This window comes from Dendrobates tinctorius, unplaced genomic scaffold (genome assembly GCF_039654945.1).
Source record: "Dendrobates tinctorius isolate UK_male_01 unplaced genomic scaffold, ASM3965494v1 ptg000030l, whole genome shotgun sequence".
NCBI lineage: Eukaryota > Metazoa > Chordata > Amphibia > Anura > Dendrobatidae > Dendrobates > Dendrobates tinctorius.
This window is the reverse complement of record NW_027361698.1, coordinates 16,603,384-16,617,042: the sequence shown is the minus strand read 5'-3', so window position 1 is coordinate 16,617,042 and position 13,659 is coordinate 16,603,384. Positions and strand designations below refer to the sequence as shown.

At 39.8% G+C, this 13,659-nt stretch overlaps 1 protein-coding gene across 1 annotated transcript in view; it reads right to left on the bottom strand.

The window, feature by feature from the left end:
- Nucleotides 1-13,659, bottom strand: part of LOC141086134 (uncharacterized) — a 253,329-nt gene that overhangs the window by 178,823 nt on the left and 60,847 nt on the right. The window contains exon 2 of the mRNA XM_073571873.1: nucleotides 6,912-7,099. Coding sequence (XP_073427974.1) covers nucleotides 6,912-6,969 — 58 coding nt within the window. The 5' untranslated portion in view covers nucleotides 6,970-7,099. The remainder of the gene's footprint in view (nucleotides 1-6,911; nucleotides 7,100-13,659) is intronic.

Here is a 13,659-nt window from a genome sequence, read left to right as displayed (position 1 = left end):
CTTCTGGAAATCACTAAAACATTTTAACGGAAACTTTAAAATAATTATTATGTCATACATTCTGGTGACAGATTGCAATTGATTAAAAGTGAATTGTGGCATATAAAACAGATATACAGTATTTACCCTGCATGCTACCATCAATTTATCTTGTGTTTTAACAGTCCTGAGATACTAGATCAAATAGAGCTTTCAGTGCATTTTTAATATAAGAATATGTAGCATAATAGGTGGGGTAATTTCAGACTAAGTTCAGAGTCGAACCATGAACACAGATCTATTATGGAAGAAATTTTAAAACATTACATGCATTTCATAAGCTCATATTAGGGGCATTTATGTTTGTTGGCATAATATCAAGTTTGCCTTTTAACTTATGAAACTGAATTTTAGGTCTGTACATACAGTACATACATATTTATATATGTATATACACAAGGTGGACCATTTATATGGATACAGCTAAATAAAATGGGAATGGTTGGTGATATCAACTTCCTGTTTGTGACACATTAGTATATGTGAGGGGGGAAACTTTTCAAGATAGGTGGTGACCATGGCGGCAATTTTCATGTCGGCCATTTTGGATCCAACTTTATTGTTTTGAATGGGAAGGGGGTCATGTGATACATCAAACTTATTGAGAATTTCACAAGCAAAACAATGATGTGCTTGGTTTTAACCATCCATTAACCTTCTTACACAGTTAGCAAACACAAAGTACCATAAGAACACTGGAGTGATGGTTGTTGGAAATGGGCCTCTATACACCTATGAAGATATTGCATTACAAATCAGACGTTTACAGCAAGAATAGTCATTTACCACATTAACAATGTATAGAGTGTATTTCTGAATCATTTAATGTTAGCTTCATTGGAAAAAACTATGCTTTTCTTTCAAAAATAAGGAAATTTCTAAGTGACCCTAAACATTTGAACGGTAGTGCATACAGTCATATGTTAAAGTTTGGGCACCCCTATTAATGTTAACCTTTTTTCTTTATAACAATTTTGGTTTTTGCAACAGCTATTTCAGTTTCATATATCTAATAACTGATGGACTCAGTTATATTTCTGGATTCAAATGAGGTTTATTGTACTAACAGAAAATGTGCAATCTGCATTTAAACAAAATTTGACCGGTGCAAAAGTATGGGCACCCTTATCATTTTCTTGATTTGAACACTCCTAACTACTTTTTACTGACTTCCTGAAGCACTAAATTGGTTTTGTAACCTCATTGAGCTTTGAACTTCATAGCCAGGTGTATCAAATCATGAGAAAAGGTATTTAAGGTGGCCACTTGCAAGTAGTTCTCCTATTTGATTCTCCTATGAAGAGTGGCATCATGGGCTCCTCAAAACAACTCTCAAATGATCTGAAAACAAAGATTATTCAACATAGCTTTTCAGGGGAAGGATACAAAAAGTTGTCTCAGAGATTTAACCTGTCAGTTTCCACTGTGGGGAACATAGTAAGGAAATGGAAGAACACAGGTACAGTTCTTGTTAAGCCCAGAAGTGGCAGGTCAAGAAAAATATCAGAAAGGCAGAGAAGAAGAATGGTGAGAACAGTCAAGGACAATCCACAGACCACCTCCAAAGACCTGCAGCATCATCTTGCTGCAGATGGTGTCACTGTGCATCGGTCAACAATACAGCGCACTTTGCATAAGGAGAAGCTGTATGGGAGAGTGATGCGAAAGAAGCCGTTTCTGCAAGCACGCCACAAACAGAGTCTCCTGAGGTATGCAAAAGCACATTTGGACAAGCCAGTTACATTTTGGAAGAAGGTAATGTGGACTGATGAAACAAAGATTGAGTTGTTTGGCTTTACAAAAAGGCATTATGCATGGAGGCTAAAAAACACAGCATTCCAAGAAAAACACTTGTTACCCACAGTAAAATTTGGTGGAGGTTCCATCATGCTTTGGGGCTGTGTGGCCAATGCCGGCACCGGGAATCTTGTTAAAGTTGAGGGTCCCATGGATTCAACTCAGTATCAGCAGATTCTTGACAATAATGTGCAAGAATCAGTGGCAAAGTTGAAGTTACGCAGGGGATGGATATTTCAGCAAGACAGTGATCCAAAACACCGCTCCAAATCTACTCAGGCATTCATGCAGAGGAACAATTACAATGTTCTGGAATGGCCATCCCAGCCCCCAGACCTGAATATCATTGAACATCTGTGGGATGATTTGAAGTGGGCTGTCCATGCTCGGCGACCATCAAACTTAACTGAACTGGAATTGTTTTGTAAACAGGAATGGTCACAAATACCTTCATCCAGGATCCAGGAACTCATTAATAGCTACAGGAAGTGACTAGAGGCTGTTATTTTTGCAAAAGGAGGATCTACGAAATATTAATGTCACGTTTATGTTGAGGTGCCCATACTTTTGCACCGGTCAGATTTTGTTTAAATGCAGATTGCATATTTTCTGTTAGTACAATAAACCTCATTTGAATCCAGAAATATAACTGAGTCCATCAGTTATTAGATATATGAAACTGAAATAGCTGTTGCAAAAACCAAAATTGTTATAAAGAAAAAAGGTTAACATTAATAGGGGTGCCCAAACTTTAACATATGACTGTATACACAGGGTGGGCCATTTATATGGATACACCTAAATAAAATGGGAAAGGTTGATGATATCAACTTCCTTTTTGTGGAACATTAGTATGTGGGAGGGGGAAACTTTTCAAGATGTTTTGTGACAATGGTGGCCATTTTGAAGTTGGCCATTTTGGATCCAACTTTATTTTTTCCAATGGGAAGAGGGTCATATGATGCATCCAACTTATTGAGATTTTCACAAGAAAAACAATGGTGTGCTTGGTTTTAACGTAAATTTATTATTTCATGAGTTATTGTAAGTTTATGACCACTTAAAAAATGCATTCAAAGTGCTGCCCATTGTATTGGTTTGTCAACGCAACCCTCTTCTCCCACTCCTGACACACTGATAGCAACACTGCAGAAGAAATGTTAGCACAGGATTCCAGTATCCATTGTTTCAGATGCTGGACATCTCGTATCTTCACAGCATAGACAATTGCCTTCAGATGATCCCAAAGCTAAAAGTCTAAAGGAGTGAGATCAGGAGATCTTGGTGGCCATTCAACTGATCCACGACAACCAATCCACTTTCCAGGAAACTTATCATGTAGGAATGCTTGGACCTGACACCCATAATTTATGGTAAGGTGTGGTATATGGGGTACAAAGATTGTGGGGCTATTCTTCATCAATGGAAACCTCAATGCCACTGGATATCTGAAATTGCTACATGATGATGTGTTGCCCTCTTTATGCACTGAAGATGGCACGTTCCCTGAGTTTTTCCAGCAAGATGGTGCTCCACCACATTAAGGGTGTCAGGTCTGAGCATTCCTACAAGGAATCTGATGCCCTTAGACTAGCATTTCTTCTACGGTGTTCCTATCAGTGTGTCAAGAGTTGGAGAAGAGGGTTGCATTGACAATGGGCAGTACTTTGAGCACTTTTTATAAGTGGTCATAAACTTGTAAGTAACTCATGAAAGAATAAAGTTACATTAAAACCAAGCACACCATTGTTTTTCTTGTGAAAATCTCAATAAGTTGGTTGCGTCACATGACCCTCTTCCCACTTAAAAAAATAAAGTTGGATCCAAAATGGCCGACTTCAAAATGGCCACCATGGTCACCACACATCTTGAAAAGTTTCTCCCTTCCATATACTAATGTTCCACAAACAGGAAGTTGATATCACCAACCTTTCCAATTTTACTTAGGTGTTTAGGATCTTATGTTTAAGTATTCAATTCATTCTTTGAGCTATATATATATATATTTATATATATATAAAATGAATGAAAAAATGCGGACGGCACCGCTATTACCGTATGTCCTCAGCTGGTGTGTGGCATTCGGGGCGCTAACTGGCAGCTTCAGGTGCTAGACCTGAGAATTCACAATGCTCTGTATATCCAAGTAGAAATGAGGCCGCACTCAACGAGCTGGTGAAGATATTGCTTAATTTATTGGCATATGTTACACATGTCGGGCCAGGAGAGTGACATCAGGAGTGCAGAGGGAGCTGACAACGATCGTTTCGCGCTATCCAAGCGCTTCGATGGGTCATCAAACCCGTCAAAGCGCTTGGATAGCACGAAACGATCGTTGTCAGCTCCCTCTGCACTCCTGATATCACTCCCCCGGCCCGACATGTGTAACATGTGCCAATAAATCAAGCAATATCTTCACCAGCTCGTTGAGTGTGACCTCATTTCTACTTGGATATATATATATATATATATATATATATAATTAGTTAGTGGCTTGCAAAAGTATTCACCTGACTTCCCCCTCCCCTTGGCAGTGAAATGAGAAAAATATAGACAGAAATTAAATTTATGGTATGAAATGAAAATTTGCATGTGCATATGAATTCAACCCTTTTGCCATGCATCCTTAAAAACTTTTTGGTGCAAGCAATTACCTTCGTAAGTCACATGCTTTGTGAAAGGAAGTCCACCTGTGTGCAATTTAAGTGTCACATGATCTATCAGTATGTATACTCCTTTTCTGACAGGTCACACAGTCTTTAACACCAATGAGCAAGAGGCACCACTAACAAACCAACACCAAGGAGATCTTCAAACAAGTAAGGGACAAAGTTGTTGAGTCTGGGTCAGGTTATAAAAAAATCCCAATCTCTGATGATCCCCATAGCATCATAAAATCCACTATCATCAAATGGAAAGAATTTGGTACAACAACAAACCTGCCAAGAAAGGGACACCCACCAAAACTCTCAAGCAGGGCAGCATGGGCATTAATCAGAGAGGCAGCACAGAGCCCAAAGGTAACCCTAAAGGAGCTGCAGTGTTCCCAAGCAGAAACGGGTGTATCTGGCCATATGACCACAATAAGTCATACACTGCACAGAGGTGGCCTTTATGAAAGAGTGGGAAAAAAGCCTTTACTTATACACAAAAGTAGAGCTCATTTTGAGTTTTTCAAAGACATGTAGGATACTCCCCAAATATATAGAGGAAAGTACTGAGGTCAGATGTGACCAAAAGTAAACTTTTTGGCCATCAAGGCAAACGCTATGTCTGGTGCAAAATTAGCACAGCTCATAACCCCAACAAAACAGCAGGGACAGGGAAAATAGTCAAGGGAAACATGAATGGCATGAAATACAGGGACATTCTTGAGCAAAACCTGCTTCAGTCTGTCAGTGATATGAAACTGGGACAGAGGTTCATCTTCCAACAAGCCTATGATCCAAAGCATACTGCTAAAGCAACACTCGGGTGGTTTAATGGGAAACATATACAAATTTTGGTATGGCCTAGTCAAATCCTTTTGAGAATCTGTGGTGAGACTTGAAGATTGTTGTTCACCATAGGAAACCATTTAACTCGGACGCAATGGTGGCTCGGTTCAAATCCCACCAAGGACAACATCTGCAAGGAGTTTGTATGTTCTCCCTGTGTTTGTGTGAGTTTCCTCCCACATTCCAAAGACATACTGAAAGGGAGTTTAGATTGTAAGCCCCATCGGGGACAGTGCCAACAATGTCTGTAAAGTGCTGTGGAATTAATTGTGCTATATAAAAGAGTAAAAATAAATAAACTTGAAGGAGCTGGAGCAGTTTTGCCTTGTGGAATGGGCAAAAACCTCAGTGGCAAGATGTGGAAAACTCAAAGACATTTATCCAAAATGACTTGCCGTTGTAATTGCTGCAAAAGGAGGCTCCACAAAGTACTGATTTTTGGGGAATGAATAGTTATGAACAGTGAAATTTTCAGTTATTTTGTCCTATTTGTTGTTAGCTTCACGATAAAAAGAAAACCAAATGTTCACACTTGTAGGTGTGTTCTTTACATGAACCCATGCAAACCCTCCAATAAATCAGTGAAATTCCAGGTTGTAGGGTAGCAAAACACTAAAAATGCTAAGGAGGGGTGGTGAATACTTTTGCAAGCCAAGGATTGGCTGGTGGCTCTCCTGACCCGAGCTTGACAGCTGCATAAATATACAAAGCTGTCATGCTTGGGTCAGTAGAGCAGCCAGCCAGTCCGGACACTGCATTCTGATCTCAGTCCATTTTATATGGCTGTCTGACTGCACCCTAAAACTGTTTTCAATCAGTGCTGCCTTTTCAATTTGTGGGCTTCTTGCTCGGGTGATGTATTTTTGTTATACAGGAATACCAGGTTGTTATATTGAAATATTAGGTTAGAGTCCCATCAAAGAAAGTCACACCTTGCTGTGGCTGATGGACTCTCATGAGTTGCCAATTTATGAGCCAAATACCTACATTTTTATAAATATATTCTATATAGCAGTGAATCAGTTCAAATGTCATATATTCAATGCTTGCATACATCCTAGCGCTTACATTTTGCTGGTGTAATGTATGTAAACGTATGTATATGTATTTGGCTTTTGTCCTATGTCACTTTTCAAGGCTCGTTAAAGGGTCAATAGTGACTGTAGGATTGCTGCTTTCAACAGGCGGTGCTGCAGAATTCAACTCCTCTTCCTCTCTTAAGAGGCAATTTTCATATATATATATGTACATACACACACAAACAGCATACATTTTGAATAAAAAACGCACCAGACAATATCACTATTCACATACAAAGATAACATATTGTACTATTAGCGATTCACAAGTTGAAATTCTGCTGCCTTTTTCGGATATCTATGGGTGGAAACCTATATTAGGCAGTATGGAGACTGGGAGCTGTGGGGGTAACACTCAGATATGTTGTTTTTTAATACAGATTTTATTCAACAGGACTAAACAGCTACTCAGAAGTTTGCTATGGGGCCTAATGAATTCTAGTTATCCGATGGTATGGTCCATTCAGTAATTGTGAGTAGCACAAATGAGATCACTCACCATTTTTTCCATTGTTTTGCGCTGTAGAATATTCTGTATTAAATTTTTTCGCATCCATGTGTTCAGTCAGAACAAAGACACACAGCGCCACTTGTGACAAGACCAGAACCGCTATAAATATAGTATGACAAAGCCATTGTGGATGTGACCATGTCACATTTGCAGTCAATCTTCTTAAGTTAGATTTCCTAAAACATTAGAAGAAGCATGCCATTAAATGTAATCCTCTTATATAAATACAAAGCCACATGGATACAAATAGGCCGGATTTAAGTGCTACAATTCTAAGGAACCTTTATAAAATAATATTGAGTAACAATTGCACAATGGTTTTTCCAATTGTGGCTGATTATTGCATAATATTGCTTGCAGTCTTTTTTTCCTATATTGATTGATGTTATTCATTCCTATATTAATGCTTGAAATAACTTAAATCGACTTTCAGTTTATTTGATGTCACACATTCTTATTATGTCAGTTTAATCTCAATACTCATGAAAGGGATCATCATAAAACCAAAAGGAATTTTGAGACATTAGATGTAGTCTCATATACAATGTAAAGTAAACTCACTTTTATTTTATATTTATATAGCAGATAAACACTGCTATACACAATCTTAACGCGTTCCTGCCATATCCAACTTTCATTTTTGCTCCTTTTTTTTCTCCCCTTTTCTTCCAAGATTTAGACATTTTTATTTTTTTGGTCAACATAAATGATTAAGGCTTTAATTATTTTCTTGACAAGTTCAAAGATTGAAATTACAGCATTTATTTTGCTTTATAATGTACTGGAAATCAGGAAGAATTTCCAAGAGCTTGGACAAAAAACTCAATTTTGGCCTTGTTTTTGGATTTTGTTTCACAATGTTAACCCCTTCACGACCCATGACGCCTACGTAGGCGTCATGAAAAGCAGTGCCCAAACGACCTATGAAGGCTACGTAGGCGTCATGCTATAAATAGCCCCCCTGCGGGTCGGGTGACCGGGGTCACTGAAAGGTCACCCGACCCGCACACAAAGGACCCTTCAGAGTTAACACCTGGGGGTGTGGCTTAGCCCACACGTGCCTACGATCGCTCTGATTGGCTGTTAAAAGTGAAACTGCCAATCAGAGCGATTGTAATATTTCACCAATGAAAATTGGTGAAATATTACAATCCAGCCATGGCCGATGCTGAAATAGCATCGGACATGGCTGGACACCGAGACCCGACCCCCCCCACACCGACTGACGGCACCGATCGGCTGCCGCCACCGTCTGACGGCACCGATCGGCAGCCGCCGTCATGATCTGCCCCTCCGCCTTCCCTCCGCCCCCCCAGCCCTCCGATCGCCCCTCCGATCACCCACTCTCACCCTCCTTTGTGCCTCCGAACTCCCGCTATCCGTCCCGGTGTCCTGCCGTCCAGCGTCATGGGCGCCGCCATCTTGCAAGATGGCGGGCGCATGAGCAGTGCGCCGAATCGAATCTGCAACGCTGCAGATTCATTCATTTATTTTGATCACTATGATAAACTTTCATAGTGATCAAAATAAATAAAAAGTAAATCACCGCCCCCCTTATCACCCCCATAGGTAGGGACAAATAATAAAATATATATATATTTTTTTTCCATTAGGGTTAGGTCCAGGGCTAGGGTTAGGGCCAGGGTTAGGGCTAGGGTTAGACTAAGGGTTAGGGTTGGACTAAGGGTTAGGGTTGGACTAAGGGCTAGGGTTGGACTAAGGGTTAGGGTTGGACTAGGGGTTAGGGTTGGACTAAGGGTTAGAGTTGGACTAAGGGTTAGGGTTGGACTAAGGGTTAGGGTTGGACTAAGGGTTAGGGTTGAACTTAGTGTTAGGGTTGAACTTAGGGTTAGGGTTGAACTTAGGGTTAGGGTTGGAATTGGGGTTAGGGTTGGGTTGGGATTACGGTTAGGCTTGTGGTTAGGGTTAGAGTTGGGATTTCGTTAGGGGTGTGTTGGGATTAGGGTTGTGGTTAGGGTTATGATTAGGGTTAGGGGTGTGTTGGGGTTAGGGTTGGAGATAGAATTGAGGGGTTTCCACTGTTTAGGCACATCAGGGGCTCTCCAAATGCGACATGGAGCCACCATTTATTCCAGCGAATTTTGCGTTCAAAAAGTCAAACGGTGCTCCCTCCATTTCGAGCCCCGACGTGTGCCCAAACAGTGGTGTACCCCCACTTATGGGGTATCAGGGTACTCAGGAAAAATTGCACAACAACTTTGGGGGTCTAATTTCTCCTGTTACCCTTGGGAAAATAAAAAAATGGGGGCTAAAATAATTATTTTTGTGAAAAAAAAGATTTATTATTTTCACGGTTCTGCGTTATAAACTTCTGTGAAGCACTTGGGGGTTCAACGTGCTCACCACACATCTAGATAAGTTCCTTGGGGGGTCTAGTTTCCAAAATGGGGTCACTTGTAGGGGGTTTCCACTGTTTAGGTACATCAGGGGCTCTGCAAACGTAACATGACGCCCACAGACCATTCCATCAAGTCGGCATTTCAAAACGTCACTACTTCCATTCCGAGCCCCAACGTGTCCCCGAACAGTGGTCCCCCCCCATATATGGGGTATCAACGTACTCAGGACAAACTGGACAACAACTTTTGGGGTCCAATGTATCCTGTTACCCTTGTGAAAATAAAAAATAGTGGGCTAAAAATCACTTTTTGAGGAAAAAAAAATATTTTTTTATTTTCACAGCTCTGCGTTATAAACTTCTGTGAAGCACTTGGGGGTTCAACGTGCTCACCACACATCTAGATAAGTTCCTTGGGGGGTCTAGTTTCCAAAATGGGGTCACTTGTGGGGGGTTTCCACTGTTTAGGTACATCAGGGGCTCTGCAAACGTAACATGACGCCCACAGACCATTCCATCAAGTCGGCATTTCAAAGCGTCACTACTTCCCTTCCGAGCCCCAACGTGTGCCCAAACAGTGGTCCCCCCCCATATATGGGGTACCAACGTACTCAGGACAAACTGGACAACAACTTTTGGGGTCCAATTTATCCTGTTACCCTTGTGAAAATAAAAAATAGTGGGCTAAAAATCACTTTTTGAGGAAAAAAAAATATTTTTTTATTTTCACAGCTCTGCGTTATAAACTTCTGTGAAGCACTTGGGGGTTCAAAGTGCTGACCTCACATGTAGATTAGTTCCTTAGGTGATATAGTTTCCAAAATGGGGTCACTTGTGGGGGGTTTCCACTGTTTAGGTACATCAGGGGCTCTGCAAATGTAGCATGACGCCCACAGACCATTCCATCAAGTCTTCATTTCAAAGCGTCACTACTTCCCTTCCGAGCCCCAACGTGTGCCCAAACAGTGGTCCCCCCCACTTATGGGGTACCAGCGTACTCAGGACACACTGGACAACAACTTTTGGGGTCCAATTTATCCTGTTACCCTTGTGAAAATAAAAAATAGTGGACTAAAAATAATTTTTTGAGGAAAAAAAAATATTTTTTTATTTTCACGGCTCTGCGTTATAAACTTCTGTGAAGCACTTGGGGGTTCAAAGTGCTCACCACACATCTATATTAGTTTCTTGGGTGATCTAGTTTCCAAAATGGGGTCATTTGTGGGGGGTTTCCACTGTTTAGGTACATCAGGGGCTCTGCAAACATAACATGACGCCCACAGACCATTCCATCAAGTCGGCATTTCAAAACGTCACTACTTCCCTTCTGAGCCCCAACGTGTGCCCAAACAGTGGTCCCCCCCACATATGTGGTACCAGCGTACTCAGGACAAGCTGGACAACAACTTTTGGGGTCCAATTTATCCTGTTACCTTTGTGAAAATAAAAAATAGCAGGCTAAAAAATTTTTTTTGAGGGAAAAAAAATATTTTTATTTTAACGGCTCTGCGTTATAAACTTCTGCGTAGCACCTGGGGGTTCAAAGTGCTCACTATGCATCTAGATAAGTTCCTTAGGGGGTCTAGTTTCCAAAATGGGGTCATTTGTGGGGGAGCTCCAAAGTTTACGCACACAGGGGCTCTGCAAACACAACATGGTGTCCGCTAACGATTGGAGCTAATTTTCCATTCAAAAAGTCAAATGACGCTCCTTCCCTTCTGAGCCATGCCGTGCGCTCAATCAGTGGTTTTCCCCCACATATGGGGTACCAGTGTACTCAGGACAAACTGGACAACAACTTTTGGGGTCTAATTTATCCTGTTACCCTTGGGAAAATAAAAAAAAGCGGGCTAAAAAATCATTTTTGAGGAAAAAAAAATTATTTTTTTATTTTCACTGCTCTGCGTTATAAACTTCTGTGAAGCACTTGGGGGTTCAAAGTGCTCACCACACATCTAGATAAGTTCCTTCGGGGGGTCTAGTTTCCAAAATGGGGTCACTTGTGGGGGAGCTCCAATGTTTAGGCACACAGGGGCTCTCCAAATGCGACATGGTGTCCGCTAACGATTGGAGCTAATTTTCCAATCAAAAAGTCACAAGGCGCTCCTTCCCTTCCGGGCCTTGCGGTGCGCCCAAACAGTGGTTTATGACCACATATGAGATATTGATGTACTCAGGAGAAATTGCCCAACAAATTTTAGGATCCATTTTATCCTGTTGCCCATGTGAAAATGAAAAAACTGAGGCCAAATAAAATTTTTGTGAAAAAAAAAAGTACTTTTTTTTTTTTACAGATCAACTTGTGAAGCACCTGGGGGTTCAAAGTGCATACTATGCATCTAGATAAGTTCCTTGGAGGGTCTAGTTTCCAAAATGGGCTCACTTGTGGGGGAGCTCCAATGTTTAGGCACACAGGTACTCTTAAAACAAGACATGGCAACCGCTAAACATTCAAGCATATTTTACATTCAAAAAGTAAAATGGCGCTCCTTCCCTTCTGAGCCCTGCCGTGCGCCCAAACAGTGGTTTATGACCACATATGAGGTATCAGTGTACTCAGGAGAAATTGCCCAACAAATTTTAGGATACATTCTATCCTGTTACCCATGTGAAAATGAAAAAACTGATGCTAAAATAAAATTTTGGTTGGAAAAATTAAAATGTCCATTTTTTCATTCCATGTTGCTTTAGTTCCTGTGAAGCACCTGAAGGGTTAATAATCTTCTTGAATGTAGTTTTGAGTAGCTTGAGGGGTGCAGTTTTTAGAATGGTGACACTTTTGGGTATTTTCTGCCATTTAGACCCCTCAAAGTGACTTCAAATGTGAGGTGGTCCCTAAAAAAAATGGTTTTGTAAATTTTGTTGTAAAAATGAGAAATTGCTGGTCAACTTTTAACCCTTATAACTTCCTAACGAAAAAAAATGTTGTTTCCAAAATTGTGCTGATGTAAAGTAGACATGTGGGAAATGTTATTTATTAACTATTTTGTGTCACATAACTCTCTGGTTTAACAGAATAAAAATTCAAAATTTGAAAATTGCAAAATTTTTAAAATTTTTGCCAAATTTCCATTTTTTTCACAAATAAACGCAAAAATTATCGACCTAAATTTACCACTATCATGAAGCCCAATATGTCACGAAAAAACAGTCTCGGAATCGCTAGGATACTTTGAAGCGTTCCTGAGTTATTACCTCATAAAGGGACACTGGTCAGAATTGCAAAAAATGGCCAGGTCATTAAGGTCAAAATAGGCTGGGTCATGAAGGGGTTAATAAGGCTGTTAGAATGAACTTGGATCATGATTTGTATGCCATCATAGTTATGATTACTGTGATACAAAATTTGTATAAGTGTTATTTTTATTTAAGTGGTGAAAAAAGTGATACTTTGCGGAAATTTGTTTTATGTTATCATTTTCTGAAACCCATAACTGTTTTTCCATTGGTGGACCTGTGTGTGGGCTTGTTTTTTGCATGCCTAATGCTTTTATTAATACCATTATGGTGTACATACAACATTTAGGTTGTTTTTTGTTATTTTTTTTTTTTTTCATTTTTTAGCAAGGTGAATAAACCTTTATTGTGTTTGCTATATACGTGAACTCATTTTATTAGTTGCGAACGTTAATGCAACAATAGAAAATATGTTTATTTTTTTTAAAGGGAGAAAGGAAGTGATTCAATTTTTTATATTTTTAATGTTTTTTATATTTTAAAGCCTTTTATATTATTTACTTTAATTTTTAGTCCCTAAAAGGACTTTAACCTGTGAACTTTTGATTGCTTTATAAATTGCAAAACTGAAGTAGTGCAGCATGTAGAGATAGCTTGGATTTATGTCAAGACCAAAATGGCAGTGACTAGGGCCTTCAGCAATCAACCCACTGACACCCAGCAATCGCATTGGTGGGAGGAAGTAGAGCATGCACACTGGTAATCAGTATTTAATCAGTATTTAAATGGTTAAACACAGGAAATCAGGCATATGACTATTACATCCTATATTGGTAAGGTCTTAAACAATTTTAAGTAAGTTCCCAAATGCAGTTTTATGACATTAGAAAACAGGATCAGAAAACAGAAATAATGCCACTCTTCTCTATATGTTGTGTGTGTGTGATATCTGGTCTTACAGCCCAGCTCAGCTTCAATTTGTAAAGTCCACTGTTTATAATTTATTGTACTTTTTACACGTTGTATATATAAGAAAAATAAAATAGTTAGCAAAGCAATTACAAATATGTAGAGGCATGATGTCAGAAAACTTGTCACCAGGTCAAAAGGGGCTAATTTTGCTCTTTTATTTCTTTTCACTGCTCCCCTTAATAAGATTTGTGGCTTGCAGTTCTGCTTTATCATTTATTTTTTTAATGG